The sequence below is a fragment of the Alternaria incomplexa genome (genome assembly GCF_024043165.1).
Source record: "Alternaria incomplexa strain BMP 0042 chromosome Unknown scaffold_2, whole genome shotgun sequence".
NCBI lineage: Eukaryota > Fungi > Ascomycota > Dothideomycetes > Pleosporales > Pleosporaceae > Alternaria > Alternaria incomplexa.
Genome location: NW_026249851.1, coordinates 61,990 through 80,705, shown reverse-complemented (window position 1 = coordinate 80,705; position 18,716 = coordinate 61,990). Strand labels below are relative to the sequence as shown.

Here is an 18,716-nt window from a genome sequence, read left to right as displayed (position 1 = left end):
AACAACCAATCGTGTACACGCAATCTCGGAGCTGGCCCGGATGACGCACCTATCCGACCCCCAAAACCACCGAAGTGTGGTTTCACCGCGAGAAGGGCGGCTTCAAGGCGATAATCGCGCCTGTGTGGGCGGAGCAAATACACGTTGGAGCCTGATAGCAACACCGACCCCAACCGTCTATCATCTCAATCAAGCAGAAATGATATCGCAAAAGTGGGGCTCAAACATCCATATGGTTGATAAAGCTTCGCTAGAGCTCGGCTTTGCTTGATTGCTCGTCCTGGACGTGGGATGATCAGCCCCATGGCTTGGTGGCTTCGCTTACGCATTACCTGTTTGGTGAGCTGCGAATCGGAAAGGCCCCGAAGTCTGCTACCTTGCGAAAATCAAGGAACGTCTTGTAAGCTTGCGCATTTTCGCCCCTCACAACACGTGAGACGCTTGGAAACAGCGCCAAAGATGACAAACTTCAAGCAAACAACGACGGGGAGGGAGAACAAATGGCTAATACATTATGCATTAATGGCAGAGATACGATGCGATATGGTATCCGCCCTATCATCATTACACGCTAAAGGACATCGCATTCATCCATAGATCTAATTCCGGGAAAGAAGAACCAGCTTCGTCACCTGCGAACTTGCTTCCCCGGGCCCAGTTGATCACGGAGGTCGGGGTTAATGGTGGCTGTCAAATACGACGCAAATTGACCACTCTGCCTGAACATCTTCTTCAAAGCTGGCGCGGGCTCCGCCACCGCCGGCTGGTTCCCTTCTTGCCGACCCGCACCATTGGCTGGAGCTTTCAGGATACCACGGGGCTGCTGTGGCTTCTGATCCCGCTTCTCATCGTGTCCCTGTACGGACGTGTCTGGCTTTGCTTTGACGCTTCGCCACTCCATGCCTACAGCAGCTGGTATCGCAAGGCAGGCTATGACGAGTGCCGCAAAGAACGTTCCATGTGTCAACGAGTCGTTGTAGGCTGCCAGTATCAGGGCCTTGATGGCTGGAGTTACACCAGCCGTTAGGTTCGTGGCTCCCGCGTCTAGGATCTTTTGAGGGTCCAGGCCTCCGATTTGCTCCAGACCAGACGAGAACTTGTGTATGTACAGATTCTGGCCGACGGCTGTGAAGACTGCGCCACCGAGTGTTTGGAACAGCGAAAGCACTGCCGTGCCGGTCGGAACATCCTCCTTGGGCAGTATGGTTTGCACGGCGATGTTGGGATGTTGCATGGTGCAGCCAACGCCAAAGCCCACAACGATCTGCGTTCCAATCCACATGGCGTTATCGGTGGTCATCTCCCAAGTGGTGATGAGACCAGCTCCGATGGCCATCAAGCCTGAGCCAAGGATCATGAAAGGAGTGTAATATCCGATGCGCTGTACCAGAGCTCCAGACACGATCGAGCCGAAAACAACCGAAAGTACGAGCGGAATGGTGTTGATGCCGGATTGCATCGCAGATGCACCTTTGATGGCCTGGAACCAGAGAGGAACGTAGATGGAGACCGTGAGCATGGTCGCGCCTACGCAGAACTGGGATGCACTACCGAACGTAACGCTGCGCTGGAAGATAATGCGTGCTGGTAGAGTCGCAGTGGTGTGCCTGGTGACGTATTGCCACAGCACGAATGCTATCAGCAGCATTGCGAAGGCGACAAGTAGTATGACCATCCGCGGTGAGGTCCACGGGTAGTCGGCTGCGCCCCACTCCAGCGCTAGCAAGAGACAAGTGATCGATGGAAGAAACAATGCGGTGCCCAAGGGATCAAGTTGTCGTATCGTCTCTCCCCACGTCTTGAGTTGCGGCTTCTTCTCATCCAGCTTCAGCAGCAAGCACACTACAAGGAGAGTGAAGCCACCGAGCGGGAGGTTGATGTAGAAGCACCATCTGGATGACGTTAATATGAGTTTCATATGCGATTTGTTAACGATATTACTGACCTCCATGTTGCGCTGCTGCTAGTGAACGCACCGCCTAGCAAGGGACCGGCCACACTTGCGACGCCAAAGCATGCGCCGAAGAGACCCTGCAGCATGGGTCGCTTGGCCAGCGGTACAGTGTTGAACATGATCAGGATCGCGCCGGTGAAGATACCGCTACTCCCCAGGCCCGCAACGGCACGTCCGACGATAAGCATATTGCTGTTCCGCGCAGCGCCACAGATAATACTCCCGAGTTCGAATAAGAAGATGCCGGATAGGAAGACTGGCTTGGTAGGAAAGAAGGTGTATATGCGACCGTACAGCAAGATGAACCCGGCTGCTGTCAGCATGTACGCGCTACCGTACCATCCGATGTCGCCAATGCTACTAAACTCGTTTGTGATGGCGGGTATCGCTGGGCCGATGATAGTTCGGTCAAGAGCGACAAGGAAGATCGAGATGTACAACGAGAGCATTATGATCGCTGTCTTCGCAGTGGATGGGTATGGAGATGGTGCCTTTGGCGCTCCTCTTTGTCGTTCGATGTCGTAAACGGTTGGTGGCTCATCAAAAGGTTCGTCGCTCATCGAATGCGCATCCCTGAGATTACTCCTGCGGTAGTTTCGGTCTGGGTATTTGCCCATTGCAGGGCTGAGAGGTCCGTCCATGATGCTTTCGTCGTCGAACTTGAAGCTTGTGGGACTGGAGTAATTTGTGTCGTCGTATGGGTCCATTATGACTGGTACATGATCGCCGTCCTCGGACGTTGAGACTCGTCTTATTGTGTTGCGGCGGAAAGCTGGATCGGCTGCATTAGCCTCGTTGGCTTCATTCAGCCGCAATATCCCTTCTAGTGCCATTAGAGTGCTTGCCCGCAGGTAAGGTCGGATTTCTTGTAGATCTTCTCGTAGGTTGTTAGTTGTGTAGGAGGTAGCGCAATCCCGCCTTTGCGAGTATGGTTGTGACTGAGCGAGATCTTTGGCGAGGTCTTGTCCTTGTGGGTTATAAGAGATATATGAGGCTGTGCCTAGCCCTGCTTGCTCGGTTGCTCGATCGAACGCAGTCTGGCAATTGTCAGCCAGATCTTGGATGATATCCGCGATCAAGCCGCGCTCTTCCGAGTTCGTGCGAGCGTGCCAATTGAGCTCGTGTGTGGATTGTGTAGCATGTGTAGCTTGTGTAGATGGGCGTGTTGATGATGATATAGATCCTATGATGGAGAGCGCGGCGGGGCGTGCCCCTCGGTACTTCGATATGGACGGAGGAGGCGCCGCCATGATGTTCCCAGTCTCGAGAGTAAGCCTTAGGTATCAGTCCGGATATATTGGGTGCGTGCGCTGAAGCCCGATCTGTTGCTTGCAGCCGAACGTACGAGAGGTCCAAAGAAACGAGATGGTAACAATATGCAGAGATATACGGACATGAGCTATAGGGGTGAAGAGTAATATAGTCATAGACAACGTCGATTCTTTGCATGAACGTTGCATGAACAGTCCAAACAAGAAGCACATCTCAGTAGCACATCTAACAGACCAAGAAATATTCCGCAGTCGCATCCGTAGCACGACCATGAGGCGCAACGGTGCAGTCAGACGGCGATTACCTCTGGCGAATGCGACATGCTTCTCCCACACCACCCACAGCCATCAAAAGCATCGGCGCGCCAGCTTCAAAACCACCGATGTTCCACAACTTGGCTTTACGCCACAGAGCTTTTCGTGCGCGTCCGATGGCGTCTATTAATATGTACCGGGTAGACCCTGAGCTGTCAGAGGTGGGTAGCTTCGTTATGCTGCATGCGCGCACTGCAGCGACTCTCGTGTTGTGTGCAAGGTTATGCAAAGTCAGCGACATAAGCGACAATGAGGTCGGTGATTACGCTGGGGAGCCGAGCGGCGCTGCGAGGTCATTGAGTTCTGCCGAGACACATCAGACAACATGTCAGAGGGCTGTGAGGATTTCTTTCCAAAGTGAAGATGATGCAGATGATGGAGCATGACGCGGAGTGACGTCTCAGGCACTCAGAAAAGCTGGTGGAGGATGTTGGCGACGAGAAGAGAACGGAAAAGCAAGTGGGCCTTGGCTCTAGCGTGACAGGATTGCTGACGTGCTCAGAATTACGCATCATGTGAATGGCATGTCTTCGCCTCGCCACTTGCTTGTCCCGTCACAACAAACCCAGTTATGCATTCGTTGCAAGAGGCCCTCGACTGAAAGTACAAAGATGTCGCGATTCGCATCTGCATCATTCTATAGTCATGAGAATTTGATAGCATCCCAATGTCAGCCGCCGGCCCGACATCGCAGCTCAACACATCGTCATGACCGCTCATCACATTTCGACCCCGCGCGACCCTCACATCGCCTAGTCAGCCCTGCACAACAGCAGCAGCCCCTACATTCAGGACGAAGGCGTTCTGGATGCGACACCTCAATGCGGGTGATCGCCATGATCCTCTCAGGGGGCCCACTCGAGGCAAGCAAGCCCTTCCCGCGGCGGATAGCACGCATAGCCATCTTGGAATGCAGGTACGGTTTCAAAGACTTCTAGCTTCGCTGGTCTTTTGTCAAATTGCGGGGTGCATTGTTGTTCAACAGGGGAAGAGTGGAGGCGACCGCAAAAGCAAACGGCGCCCCTGAACCAAGAATGGCAGGACGGATCTGCAAAAGCAAAGTCGCATGCCATACAAGCATGACCCTGAACAGGTCTGGGGCCTACATCAGTATGGAAACATGCGAAGTAGGTGATACAATGTCGGTGTAGGCTCCAGGCCTGTTCGGATTGTTCATACGCTGATGTGGTCGGGACGCCAAGCTATGTCGCAAAACGACCACAAGCCTTCATGTCGCGGCTTGATGCTGGCGGTCGAAAGAGGGGTGGAGTTCAACCGTTGCTCATTGGGGTGCAACAGGTACGTCACAATCAGCGGGCCGCGGGTCATGACTTAGAACCTGTGGTGGAGACGGCGGATCAGATACCAGAGCCTAGAGATCGACCCAACATGCGACAGGAAAGAAGACATTGCGAACTACGTCAACATTACTTCCACATTCGCCTGTGTTGATGTGCCGATACTGGTACTCTTGTTCCTCCTTGAGATGGTCTTTGGCCAACATGAAGTGATCTTGTGGGCTCGCGCTCGAATGTGAAGTCGTTTCGCGAGGGACTTTGGGTGTGTACGTTGGTGGGTTGGTAAGTCGATAACGGTGGTTCCAACATGAAGTAATGGTAATTAATCCTTGTTAAGGCGGGTACTTCGATCTGTGCAGTGTATTTGGCGTATCCGTATGAGATCAAAAAGCTGGACCAGTGTTTTTGGGTCGACGATTGTACTTGATGTCAACGTAGCTTTGAGGCTAAGGTAGAAGATCCGCCCTCGTGCAGCATACATCAACATGAAAACAGACAAAGCTAGCGACCTAGCGTTAAAGTAGGCTCCAGGGTGCTCAGGCTTTCCTCGAATGAGGTGTAACCACAAGGTACGCGACAGGGATCAAGTATGCAAGGCAAAGCTGGTTTTTAATGAGCGTGGGGTATATTGACTACGGATAACAAGAACTACGTGATGAATACAAGTAAAATCAGATAGAGAAAGAGCAGAAGTACAACCAAACCATCTCAAAGCCGCCCTCTTTCACCTCAAGAAAGCTTCCCAGGCCGAGATATCGCCAACGACGCCAGCCACATAGCTGAGCTCACAGCTCTGGGTTTTTAATGTCCCACGCTGTTATAATCGCGTCATATTTCGCCACACAATCTTCAAGACATTCGATGAGGGGGACGTTGCAGTATGCAACCGTTCCGAGCGTACGCAGTTGCTCTCTGGTCATCCCAACATTTTCGAAAACTACACGGTTGTCCAAGGCGTTCAAGCGACGGCATACACCAGTGCAGAGGTTGAGCGAGTGGGTTCTGAGAACAGGTCTCTCGTTTTTGTCGGGAGCAGGCCATCCTAGCAACCTTGCGTCGGCCTCAACCATAGCGGTCTTGGCGCAGTCAGAAAGAGCGATGTTGCACTGTGAAAACCTGACCTCCTCAAGTGGCGTATCTCCAATCATGGATTGGCCGTTGATAGGGGTAGGGTCACTGCCCTTAGTCGCGATGCACTCTGACAGCTTCTGGAGGAGGGGGTACTCGCTGAACCGTTCCTGGGCCTTGAGCGGCACTACAGCAGTCACCATGAAGGTGTTCCCGGCCAAGATTTCGAGGGCTGTTTCTTCATCATCCATGGAGGAGCGTCGGACCGTCTTGACTGGGGAGACATCTGCAATAGCGGGCTCCTGGAGAATTCCAATTAGATTGGCCCGAATACATAGTGAGCGTGTAAGACATACCTGGAACGCCTTCGTGGGGATCAGCGCAGCGGTAGCAACAAGGCTACCGAAGGCCACCGCAAGGTAGCGAGAGTGAATCATTGCAAGTCACAAGCAAGTAGTGTTGTTGAGACTTCGATGAAGACGGTGGAGACCGTCGAAAGGGTTGAGGTAGTGGAGATGGTGGAGAGTGTTGAGATTGTTGAGTAGGTAGAAGATCGAATCAGGAGTGTGAGTTGCGATAATCACTCATCGTCCAACTGGACTCGGTTTATATACGTGCTGTTGTCCATACCCAAGAGTCCGATCCCGAGCCCTCGGAGTGCGTGGGCAGAGCGGATATGTACTGCTCATAGTCGTAAGAAAACCTCGGTTTGAACCGGTGAATCGCAGTACTGATAACCCTTCTGGCGTGTGCGTCAGCCATTCAGGTCAAGCACGGGATTGAATTCTTTTGGTCCGGGGCCAAAGACGTCTGACCCTGGATATTGTAATGGTAATCATCCACGGATAGGAGGCCTTGTCTGTTATCCGATGTCGATGAAAATCTGCGCCCCTGTCATTTATTGAATCATTCTCCCAGTTTTCGTTTGGATGACAGGTTGACCTGGATAGAGTAAGGTGCAGTACGTCAACGCAAAAGCAGGGGCATGACAGCTTGAAGCAGCTATGACAGTTACAGTACCGAGACGTTCAGCCGGCGAACTCGCACATTGACTAAAAGATTGATTTCATATCCTTTTGAAGTCACATCAATCGTAAGATCACAGTGCCATCTTGAGTTACTGTACTTCTCACTATTGCGGTCGTGGTGGGTCGCGCATTCAAGGGTTGCTAAAAAAAAGGTTGGAATAAACCCACGATAGTTTGACCGTGTAAAAGGGTCTGAGCTCTTTGGGTCCCCAATGTCCGAGGATCAGAGTTGTCCCTTTGACTCTCCATCATAGATACCACAGAACGAAGGACGTGGGTGAGCGATTGGTTCGGAATTTGACAAACAGGCTGCAGGGCGAGAAAGTGGGCGCAATGATACAGACCGGTGGTTCTAGATTGCGCAAGTACTTGTCATATTGCGGCAATCTAGCTACCTCGTTGATTGTGCACCCCGTATTTGTTGCATGCCTTGCAGTAATCAGTGTTACCAACATGCCTGCGGGGTAGATTTCGTCCTCATGTTCAGCGGTCATGATTTTGCTCACTCCAGCCATCGAGACTTCCCAGAAAGAATTCGTGTCTGAGAAGGGGACACGATCACCCAATGGCGATAGATCGTGGTAGTATCTTGTTACGCAAGATCAAGAATACCCTTCATTCGTAGTGTTGCCATGTGGGACGCTGGCGCGCCTTTTTGGTGGTGGAAGTTAGCATCCAATCTTAATCCTTTACAAGAGCGAAACCGAAGACACTCACTGTATTCTTTTCTACACTGATCAATTTGTGCTCTATTATCAGATCGCGTTCTTTCTGGACTTGCTATCCACCCACTAGGCTGTCATCATGCGGCTCTTCGCATGGACACATGCCGTCTTACACGTCTTCGATGTTGTCAATGCATCCGCAAGCGTTGCTTATTCGAATGAGACAAGGAAGGAACCCGTTTCGAACATAACTACACAGGATATCGGATTGAAGGGAGATTATTTCGACAACGAATGTGCCAGAAGTCCCTATTGTAAAACCACGGATGTTCCGGGTACCTACGACTGGAGCAACGACTGCCCAAACTTTCCCAGGATCACCGAACACCTATGGCAACAACATCGGCACGAGGACGCATTCTTCTTGAGAAAACGTCTCAAGGAGTATCAGCGTATGCAAAGGGCAAGGAAACTTGAGGGCGATGAGATCACTTTCCCTGCCTTTTTGGCGAAGCGATACGCTCCCAATCTACCACCAAGCAACATGCTCTGTGATGGTATGGGCATGTGTAGAGTAAGTAGTTCACATCCAGCTTGCATTCTAGCTCACTCTAACGTCATCAACAGTCTCCAAGCTGCAAGGACATTAGCACGAGGCACACTCCCGTTGAACAACGAGCAGTCATGTTGTTCTTCGAGTTCGTCTCTGGTCTTGACCATTCCTTTCACATCACCAGCGAAGCTCTCCAGGATCATTACAGGCACATTCTCGAAGACATCGATGCCCTTACGAGGTGGTTCACATATGCAGACGAACAACAAGACGCCGCGGTCAAGAAGGATGAGAAGAAGAAGAAGGCACTAGCTGCTATGGAGTTGGCGTTCGGAATCATCACGGCAGTCTTTCAACTATTCACCACAGCCGCCAATATGGCGAACTACAGACCCGACGTAATCACCAATTGGGTAAAGAAAGTCTCTTTGTTCAACAGAATGGCTTCGAGGTGGCAGCGAACTTTGGAATCGACGGCCAAAAAGCTGCCAAAAGGATTCGCGAAAGTGTCGGGGTTCAAACATTGGGCAAGTCGGAGGACGCCGAAACCGAACGACGATGGTACACCTGGGGAGGCATATGGTCTGCTCATGCCCAAAACGATCGAGAACGCTCAGAGTAAGCTAGAGCTTCGAACGCAAAAGATTGAACTAACACTAAGCAGAGTTGTGGACCATCACCAGTGGGGGCTGGCTAGGTTCGCAAGCTTTGACCAAAGAGGTAGTCAAAAAGATTGACCACAAGAAGGATTTGTAAGTTGCGCGTGCTGTACCTTTGACAACGCAAGTGCTAACATCAAGAAGGAAAGGGTGTGACAAAACCCTGGAAGCCGTACGCGCAGCACTCGCCGATATCGACAGCAACGCAGTCGAAGAAGCCCGAGATGGAATGGCAATCCTCGCGTCGGGCTACAGAAGTCGCAATGGCCACGATATCGTCGAACTCTTCGCCAAGGATTTCTTCTACGGCGCCAACGTCCACTACCGATCCTATGTCGACTTCGTGATCGGAATGAAGTCTTACGCAACCATCATAAGCGCTTTGTGGAAAACCGAAGGCGTATATGTCGTCGCGAGCTGGGCTAAACCCGGCGGTGACTGCGACCAAGACGACCGTGGACCAGCCGAAAGCAAGATCTGCCTCGAAGAACGCCCCGACAGGTCGTACTGGGTGTACGCAATGACGAACTACAAGGACAAAAAGATGCGCAGTCCACCCGGATGGGAGTATCTCAACAGTGAAGAAGGCTTCCACGGCCTCTTCGCTAGCGACGTGGTCCGATCTGCTCTTTTCAAAGACGAGGTCTACTGGCCGAACCGTAAGAAGGAGGAACATGACATGAACTCCACAGGTTCAGCATCTTGCCCATCAGTCAACAACGATCAGATGCAGAATGTGACTGCGCCGGAACCGGTGAATCTGGATGGCCAGGGACCACCGGACACGAATATGACGAGTTCGTCAGGCTCAAACTCTACTCACTTTCCAGGCGAGGTAGACTATCTGGATGACTACGGAAACGCCCCCGACGGCTTCGACATTGCAGTATGTTACAGCTGGCTCGGCGAAGCCGTCTCTAGCACCGGCAGCACGGACAATCAGAACGCGCCTTGCCAATGCGACCCCATGAACCCCACATACGCAGCGTCGTGGGCTGCACCCACCAACTGGACAATGGCAGCGACCAAGCACTTCATCAAAGACAGCGGCTTGTACAACTTTGACAACTTCGGCAAGAAGTGCCACGACTGCGAAAGGATGGACACTAGCTGGAAGGCATTGCTAGAAGTTGACGACGAGGAGAAACCACCGAAGCATATGAAGAAGGCCTGGTTTGGCGGCTGCGACCCTAACCATCACAAATCGCATCCGCTGGGACCGAAACAGCTTACTCAGCCTAAATCGAACTCGACCAGCTCATCATCTGTACCGCCAGGTTGCGAACCAACGCAAGCGCCGACACCCACTCGAGAGCCCATCATGCAAGTTACCACCCAACTGCTTCACGAGGAGACACGCTATCCGAAGAATACGCCCAAGAACATAACGTCGCAAGGCGCATGCAACGGGCCGTACTGCATCGTGGATGTCGTCTACGAGATCCAGGAGTCACACTTCAACTACACCATCGACTCCTCTGTCCGAAACGGCGAGCACGGCTGTGATCCCGGCGACAACAAGTGCATTGAGCAATCTGCCCATGACATATGCGATTTCATCGATGATGATGAAGATGATGAAGAAGCCAAGGCTCAGGAGGACGCGGAATGGGATCGAGAAGAGGTCGGTCCAGACGACGACGAGTACGAGGACTTCATCCAGGAGGACCCCAAAGGCAACGGCACAACCCCAGGTAACGACAAGACCCAAAACGACGGCACAACTCCCGGCGACAACGGCGTTCCAAACAACGGCACCTCCCCCGACAGCCAAGACAAGAAGAAGCCCGACAACGAAGCCATGAAAGCCTTCAAAGCATGGCTCAAGATGCACGACAAACGACAATCATGTGTGTGCGGCGGAAACGGCAAGAACGGCCAACACGGCATCCATTGTTTCCCAGGACCTGTCGCCACGAGAACCACCACGATCAAGGGCCGCATGAGCCAGACAGCCAATCCGTTGAGTCCTTTGGCTGCTACACCCACTGGAGCCGGAGGTGGAAGTGCGGCTGCAAGTGGGACTGGCAATGTGGTGACCAACGTTGTCGCCACGAGTGATGTGTGGGTCGACGCGCGAGAAATATCTGTTGAGATGCCGAGTCTGGGGACGCCTACGGAGACGGCGATGTTTCTGACGGGTAGCTACGCTTCGATCGCTACGTATGGGGCGGGGGGTATGGACTGAGATCTTGCGGGTGCGGCGGGTGGAGCTCGGGGTTGACGGCTGCTGAACAGGCCGGGAGTCTACATCAACGTTGGGTCGCCTGCTTTGCACGTTTTCAGGTTGATGTAGGCTGCAGACTTGTTTGGGTTTTTCGTAGGTTGACGTCAACGGAGGGTTTTGATTACGGCGTTCTTCTTTCATCGGTACTCCATGGTTCTCTGTTAATGGGGAGAGCTTGGGTACAATGCTTTTCGCGCGGGTAGGAGTCTGGGATTGGACCGGAGTACTGGGCTGGGACGGAGTCTGGGGCGTGTTTGCTGACTTACTCTTGATACTGATGTCTCGTCCATATCAATCGAGTTTGTCCTAAATTTGCTTTGACAACATGATGACCGTACACACTGTGATTTTTGGAAGGCGACCGAGTGAGAGCGTCGCAGTGCAGGGAGATGGAAGCGTTCCGCGCGAGGTAGCAATAAGATGAGGTGATGGTGTAGATAAAACTGATCATTATGCCATGCCATGCCATGCCATGCAATGCCATGCAATAGAAGTAATATGAAACGCCCCAGCACTTGGCGACGTCTGATCCAAACAACCGGAAAAAGAAGAAGAGATGAGACCTTTGACCAGCAAAAGGGTTGAATGCGAAGAACAGTCAAATGGAAAAAGGTAGAGGGTATCATCGCTGTCGTGTATGCGCGAGGTAAGGAAATGAGGAGGAAAAACATTACCAAAGGATACGATGAAACCACCAAACGCCAGAAATGCCGAGATTAACCAGACGCCGCCATACCCTCAGTCGTAAGAGCGAATTGAACGACGATCAGTCGTCCGTAGCATTCATCTTCCCCATCTCCAACCCCACCTCATCAGTCTTCATCCTCTCCCCATCGGGCCCCCTCCGCCCACCGCCCACAAACCCCCAAAGCCCAATCGCCGCAACCCCCCAAGCAACAACCACAAAAGGAATCATGACCGCCCTTCCAGCGATCTCAATCCCACATTGCATGCCATAGTCTTCCCTCACCATACCCGCACCTTCAACACCCGCGAGCTCACAAGCCCAGGTTTCGAGATCAAAGGTACCGAAGTTGTAGCGGAAGAAGGCCGGGGATTGTTGGGTGGAGGTGGAGGTGGAGGTAGTGTCGTTCATGCGCGAGGCGCGGAAGTTGACGAAGCCTTCGCGGAAGTGGGAGGTGTTTTTGTGGGTTACGTAGATGGAGACGAGGGCGAAGAGGACGAGGATGGCGTTGGTGATGTGGAGGAACATTATGTTGCGACGGAAGGCGTATGATTGCGTCTGGGGAGGCATTAGTTGGATGTGGTATTTCGTCTTCTGTGGGATTAGACGTACCCTGTTGCCCTTTTTCCAATCTGTTGCGACGAATCCAAGATGTGCGGCTGCGAGACATATGCTGACGGTGCCAGCGATAATGGCTAGTTTTGCTGGTACTGCGTATAGCATCCGTGGTAGAGCGGCCATGATGATGGCTTCGCCGGGGTCGCCATTTCTTCTTGTTGTCTGGAATTCAAAGCCTGTCATACGATTGTCCTCGACGAAGCTGTAAGTTAATGCCTTGAGGGCAATGACCGGGACCGCGATGATGAGTAGTACTGAGAGGGAGACGCTGTACAGCAGCCTCGCTATACGGTGGTGAGGACATGAGCTGGTATTGAGCGGCTGGTTGAAGACTGGTGGGTCGTCTTCCTTGACCTGCTTGGTGTGAAATAGCGAGGTGACCTTCTCGGCTGTCGGTGGGAGGGTGAATTTGACTTTTGTCATCTTCGCAGTAAACACGTTTCGACCCTTCACGGAAGGACGAAGTGGAGAAAGGTAAGTATGCTACGAGCGAGAGTATTAGGCGTCGATTGACTGATGTCAAGGAGACAGAAGATTAACATAACATCTGCTCACCGCCGAGACATTGGTCCCAAGAGACGCATGCTTGAATAGTCGCCCGTACCGCATCTACTCTTACCTATGATTATGATGTCTGCTGAGAGAATATCAGCCTGTCAATGCTATCCTACCGGCATAGGGCTGCTTCGTGGCAGCTGTCAAGGATTCGCTTGAACGGTCCAGTACATTTCCGGCCTGTTGTAGATGAATCGCAATGCAACTGACAGGTGTCAAACGGTCGGTTCATCGTGTATTGGTCGTCATGATGTGCCGCGACGGGAAGTGTGTGAGATGCGCAACGGGCACGCCCCACCCACTGCACCGATGATGGTTCTCGCACGTCGCAATAATACCGGCTATTATGTGTTAGAGATATCGCTTGGGTATTCGCGTAGTTTACATGGCGATTGAAGCGGGTGTTGACAATATATCAAAGTCGATAGAGGTTGATCTGTCCATGGGTCGCATGGAACACGCATGGAATACCCAGCACGCTGTGTCGATCCTCCGCATAACGATTTGCATCGAGAAGACGCGTCCTGTATCTATTATTGTCCACGAGTTCAGTAATCGTCAGGCAGATGAGACGGTACAAACTGTAGGCTATAGTGAGAGGGTCTATGGAGAGTTTCAGTCGAGGGCGACGCTGTGGCGAGCAGACTCTTGATGTTGCTAGACATCGGTATATTGTGCATTGTGCATGTTGCGCTGCGCGTACAGCATGTGAAAGCAGAGTGGGGAGTCAGCCGTAGATGTGGGAGGTGAAGAGAAGAGTGAGGTGGCAGTGGTGAAGGATGGCGAGCGGCGGTGATGTCAGACCCTGGGCGCTAAATGTCGAGGAGTCGCGATCAGCCGTCGACGCGTCCACGAGACATTTCAACCAACAACAACAATTCCCCTCTATAACCCACCATGGCCTTTACAGCGCTCAATAACAAGCCATCGGCACCCATTGTACCCGTACAAGCACCTGCAGCACCCGCACCTGCGCCTGCACCTGCACCTGCGCCGGCAGCAGCACCGACGCCCGTTCCCCATCCACAGGAAATTGATGTCGCTTTCGCTAGCAATCATGAGCTGCGCAAGCGCGTACACGCCGCGATTGGTATGCGACACCATTCCTAAAGTTGACTTATGCTAACATGCCCAAGACCAAAACCCTACCCAAAGTACTCTTTTCCGCGACATTTCGACATACATCCTCAATCAAGCCTCGCAACCCGCCGCTGAGCCAGCGACAAAGAAGCGCAAGATCGAAGAGAGCGTTGCCCCACAGAACGGCGCATCAAAAACAGGAGGCAGCCTCACGAGCGATTCAACGAAAGCATTCAAGACATACCCAGCGGTCAGCTTCTCGATACCACAGCGAAAGAAGTTCACCCTCGAGCTACTGGACAAGAAGGATGGCGGCATAAGAGCCATTGGCGCAAACGGCAATGTCGAATTTGCCATCGCGTGGAAGGACGTCGACCAGGTCTTCTGCCTGCCCATACCCGAGAAGGCGAAGAAACAACATCATTTCGTCATTATACCAGTGCACGGCGATGGAGTGGCGCCTGTGCCAGAGGAAATGAAGGGCTCACCGCCTGAACCAATTGTATGGACCTTCGAGGAGGCGACAGGGAAGAACATCGTTGAAGGCGAAGACCCAGGGCCAGCACCCATGGCTGAGGCGATACACCATTGCTTAATACAAGCAGGCACCGGAAAGGAGGTCATCTTCCCCGACGCTGATGAGTTTGCGAGCGCAGTACCAGAAAGTCACAGGAAGGGCGAGAAGGCATACCACGTCAAGGCGCACAGAGGGAGCAAAGAGGGTAGGTTATACCTGAACTCACGGCGCAAAGCTCCTGCTAACACACTCCAGGCTACCTCTTCTTTACCTCCGTAGGCATCCTCTACGGCTTCAAGAAGCCCCTCGCCTTCTTCGACTTCGCCTCTATAGAAAGCATATCCTACACCAATGTGCTGCGCAACACCTTCAACGTCGTCTTTACCACGCCCAACTCCGGCGACATCGAATTCAGCATGCTCGACCAAGCAGACTTTGCCGGCATAAACGAATACGTCCAGAAACACGGTCTGCAAGATGCCAGTCTGGCTGCGGATCGACGCGCAAAGAAGCTCAATGTCAACAAGGTGGGTGGCAAGAAGGAGAACGGCGCTGCGGTCGAAGAGGCTGGTGGTGAGGAAGAGGAGAGCGAACTGCAGAAGGCAGAAAGGGAGTTGCAGGATCAGGAGGATGACGAGGAAGAGGATGATGACTTTGATCCAGGGAGTGAGGGCGAGAGCGAAGGCTCGGGGTCGGACAGTGAAGATGAAGACGGTGAAGGTGGTGGCTACGAAGAGGGTGATACAGCGGAGGTCGAATACGATGAAGCGGACGATGACAAGATGGAAGACTAGGACTCATCCTTCAAGAGCGCCGTAATTAGAGTTATGGAAGTCGGTGTGGTAGACTAATATTGTACTACTTCGTATACCCTTGCCAGTATTACATCCCTTTCACAGTCGCGTGATCGAGATGCGGCACTCCGCCAAAAACAACACAACGACCTCTCATCGCACCCAATGCCCTCCAGCTAAAATACTGTACCCTACACTCTACCTCGGTTTAACCAAACACTTCCCTCGCACGACCGGCACAATGGCATTCCCTCAGCTCTCCCACCTGCCCATCGCAACGCACATGAAACACTTCCGACTTCCCATGGCATTTACCCGGCCGCATGCGCAGACACAGTCCAGGACACCTACATACCTGCATTCCAGACGTCTCTGATCCTCGCTTTGCTGAGTCGCGGTGGACATGCTCATTCCGACCTGGGGAGAATGTAGTGCGTGCCACGTGGAAGACGAGAAGGGGTCACGATCAGTGGTTGCCTAACGTGGTTTACAGGGCGGAAACGAGCCTCTTGATCATGAACACGCGCATGAAGCGATAGCTAAGCAGCTAAGCACGAAGACGATGATTATGTTGACATGGCACGGAAGGCTACTGATACGAATTGGGAACGTGCTGGGACCCGAGGTCGTGCTGATATACGTATATCGGGTTCTACGCGAGTATGCAAGAGTTTTGGATGGCAAGATGAGAGAGACTGGGGTGAGTTGGAGAGCTGAGACGCGCGTAAGGAAGCTCGAGTTTTTGGGAAAGAATGCCAGACGCATCGAGGCTGCGATATGGCAGTCGCGAGCCACCACAACGCGTGGCTCCGTCTTGAGGGCAAGGACGTCACGAACTTCACTTGTGGAATATGCCACCTCACCTCGAACCATATCGATCGACATATCTCTCTCACACCGACGCCCTCTGAGTTATCACTACACGAAACCTAAGCAATCTACACTACACCTCCTCACGATAACTGCCTACACAACGTACCACACACCTACACGCGCCCACACACACACCAGTGTCACACCATCCTACCACCCGCGCCGCCCCCAGTTTTGGTAGCAATGAGCATCCTCTTCCTAGCCTGCCTCCTAGCAATCTGTCTCCCAATCCTCTCGGTACAACTCCCCCGCCTATTCCCCCAACTCCACCTCCATCTCCCCCACTTCCTCCTTCCGCGCTCAGACATCCTTGCAGAAAACCGATCCCCGCTACACCAACGGCCACCATCCCTACGACGGCGCCTACGACCGCGAAGGCCAGCCTCAACGCCGCGAAGTCAAGAACAACAAGGGGGAGGGCAAGCGACGGACGGTGCGGATAGTGGAGCCAGATCAGAGGAGGGACAGGAGGACGAGGGAGGGGAGACGGGAACGGGGTCAGAGGAGATCCATCGACAGTCGACGAAGGTATTGAAAGTGGAGGGGAGCGGGAAGGGGAAGGGGAGGGCGGATGGGAGGGAGACGGGGAGGAAACCTTGGGATCCGCCGGTGAGGATGGGGATAGGACGGAGGGGATTCGGGATGGGAATGAGAGTGGGAATGGGGAGTGAGGGGTTTGATGTCCCGAGTACGCCGCCGAAGAAGACGGGGAGGGGGATGGAAGCGAAGGGTGTTGCGATTCGATTGTTTCCTCCGGGTGGGGAGGGCGGGTATATGTACGACCAAGCGCCAAACAACGAGATACCCGGACCGAATCGCGAGACCACTCCCCGACCGACACACACGTCTACTCGCTCCCCACAGGACGTTACCTACGACACCCCTTCAGACCACCCACCCCAACACAGGAAAAGCAAGCGCAAACCGAGCGCCATGTCCGCCCTCTGGACATGCATCGCCATCCTAGCCTTCCTCCTCTTCATCCTGCTTTTCGCAATCCTAATCGCACACTGTCTAGCCTGGTTCCTCGTATACAAGACCGAAGCCAGATTAGGAGAAGCACGGCGCGGCATCATGCAAGGCGGAGAGATGAAGTTGTGCTTATGCGCAGCATAAGGGTAAAAAATGGAGATTCGCTATTGATTGTAAATGAGGACTCGCACCCGCTATAAACGCTAGAATGGAGATGGAAACATATTGCTACCACGACGGACACACTGTCTGTCAGGTAAGAGACGAGTGCTAACAACACTCATGGCGTTCGCCGTTGGCAGCTGGTGCATGACCCGTTCTTTCTAACAACTCTTGTTCCTTCTGCGGAGACCGTGGTGGTGTGGACTTCTCGTCGTCCTTGCTCTCCAGCATCGAGTCGATGCCAAACTGGCCATTCTCATTGAGACCAGAATTAGTCCTGCGAATCGCATCCGCCATAGCATGAGCCGCAACGTTCGGCCTTTCGACCTGCCCAGCATGCTCCGGGTCCTCAGGCGGGTTAAACAACGCAGCCTCATGATCGTCAAAGTCCTGACCAGGGTTGACAGTCTCATACTCCACCAGCTTAACAATACGATACATGCCAAACGCCAGCAGCGTACCCATCAGCGGCCCAAACCAGTAAATGTAATGATACCCCGGGAAGTTGTGCGTAGCAACGCAGGGCCCGAAACTCCTCGCAGGGTTCAAGCTGCCACCCGTGAAGAACACGCCGACCATTTCTGCGACGAAAAGGGCTAGGCCGATGCCGATCGGGGCCAGGAAGGTGGCTTTGTGCTTCTCGGCTGCGAGCATGAAGATGGTGAAGACGAGGAGAGAGGTAAGAAACATTTCGAGGAAGACGCCGCGGGCGGCGGAGACGCCTGCGCCGAGGGTGGTGGAGACGTTGAGGGGGCCTGGGATGATGGCTTGGATTACGCCCGCGGCGGCCATGCCCGCGAGCATCTGGGAGACGAAGCAGAGGCATGCTCGGATTGTTGGGACGGCGCCGATGAGCCAGAGGCCGAGTGTTACCTGTGGGTGTTGTCAGTGTCGTTCACACGAGTTGGTTCTAGCAGGCTGGCTTACGGCAGGGTTAAATAGTCCTCCGCTCACTCTGAAGAATACCCAGACGTTCACCATCAAACTGAAGCCGAAGATCAGACTGATGTACAGCAGCACGCTCGTATCTGGCGCCTGTGTAATACTGTTGTTGTCCTGTCCAGAGGTAACTCGGTTGCTGTATGTCGCCGCAGTGTTGGCTACACTCGTTCCTCCGAACGCAAAGAACAAGAACATGAACGTGCCAGCAAACTCTGCTGCAGCGGCAACGAGCTCATTGCGCCATTTGTTAGGCATAAAGCTCTTTGCCTTCTGAGGACGGTGGTGATGATGGGCATTGCTGTGAGGAGTGCCCTGAAGCCGCGAAACCGATTCCTTCTTGTGCAACGGTAAGATGTTCTTGAGTACTGCCATTTCGACAGCCTAGACTGTTGAACAAGGTGACAGACTCAGATAGTAAGTAAGTAGTACTGGTATACCAAAACAGCGAGCTATACGCTACGCAAAGACAAAAAAAGGATG

At 53.1% G+C, this 18,716-nt stretch overlaps 6 protein-coding genes across 6 annotated transcripts; 2 read left to right on the top strand and 4 right to left on the bottom strand.

Annotated features, from left to right (window-relative positions):
• Positions 1-628: 628 nt before the first annotated feature.
• On the bottom strand, positions 629-2,787 carry J4E90_001490 (uncharacterized protein; the record flags this gene model as incomplete). Its single annotated transcript, XM_051431078.1, has 2 exons — positions 629-1,892; positions 1,946-2,787. 2 exons carry the CDS (start codon positions 2,785-2,787, stop codon positions 629-631), a joined length of 2,106 nt encoding a protein of 701 aa, XP_051294212.1.
• A 2,836-nt stretch (positions 2,788-5,623) lies between these two features.
• On the bottom strand, positions 5,624-6,157 carry J4E90_001489 (uncharacterized protein; the record flags this gene model as incomplete). The annotated part of the gene is made up of 1 exon (XM_051431077.1): positions 5,624-6,157. One exon carries the CDS (start codon positions 6,155-6,157, stop codon positions 5,624-5,626), a length of 534 nt encoding a protein of 177 aa, XP_051294211.1.
• Positions 6,158-8,143: 1,986 nt separating this feature from the next.
• J4E90_001488 (uncharacterized protein) lies at positions 8,144-10,999 on the top strand (the record flags this gene model as incomplete). Its single annotated transcript, XM_051431076.1, has 4 exons — positions 8,144-8,173; positions 8,227-8,770; positions 8,817-8,904; positions 8,956-10,999. The coding sequence occupies 4 exons, from the start codon at positions 8,144-8,146 to the stop codon at positions 10,997-10,999; spliced, it is 2,706 nt and encodes a 901-aa protein (XP_051294210.1).
• An 805-nt stretch (positions 11,000-11,804) lies between these two features.
• Positions 11,805-12,764, bottom strand: J4E90_001487 (uncharacterized protein; the record flags this gene model as incomplete). The annotated part of the gene is made up of 1 exon (XM_051431075.1): positions 11,805-12,764. One exon carries the CDS (start codon positions 12,762-12,764, stop codon positions 11,805-11,807), a length of 960 nt encoding a protein of 319 aa, XP_051294209.1.
• Positions 12,765-13,793: 1,029 nt separating this feature from the next.
• On the top strand, positions 13,794-15,287 carry J4E90_001486 (uncharacterized protein; the record flags this gene model as incomplete). Its single annotated transcript, XM_051431074.1, has 3 exons — positions 13,794-13,986; positions 14,033-14,698; positions 14,749-15,287. The coding sequence occupies 3 exons, from the start codon at positions 13,794-13,796 to the stop codon at positions 15,285-15,287; spliced, it is 1,398 nt and encodes a 465-aa protein (XP_051294208.1).
• A 2,115-nt stretch (positions 15,288-17,402) lies between these two features.
• J4E90_001485 (uncharacterized protein) lies at positions 17,403-18,608 on the bottom strand (the record flags this gene model as incomplete). Its single annotated transcript, XM_051431073.1, has 2 exons — positions 17,403-18,167; positions 18,222-18,608. 2 exons carry the CDS (start codon positions 18,606-18,608, stop codon positions 17,403-17,405), a joined length of 1,152 nt encoding a protein of 383 aa, XP_051294207.1.
• Between the last annotated feature and the right edge of the window lie 108 nt (positions 18,609-18,716).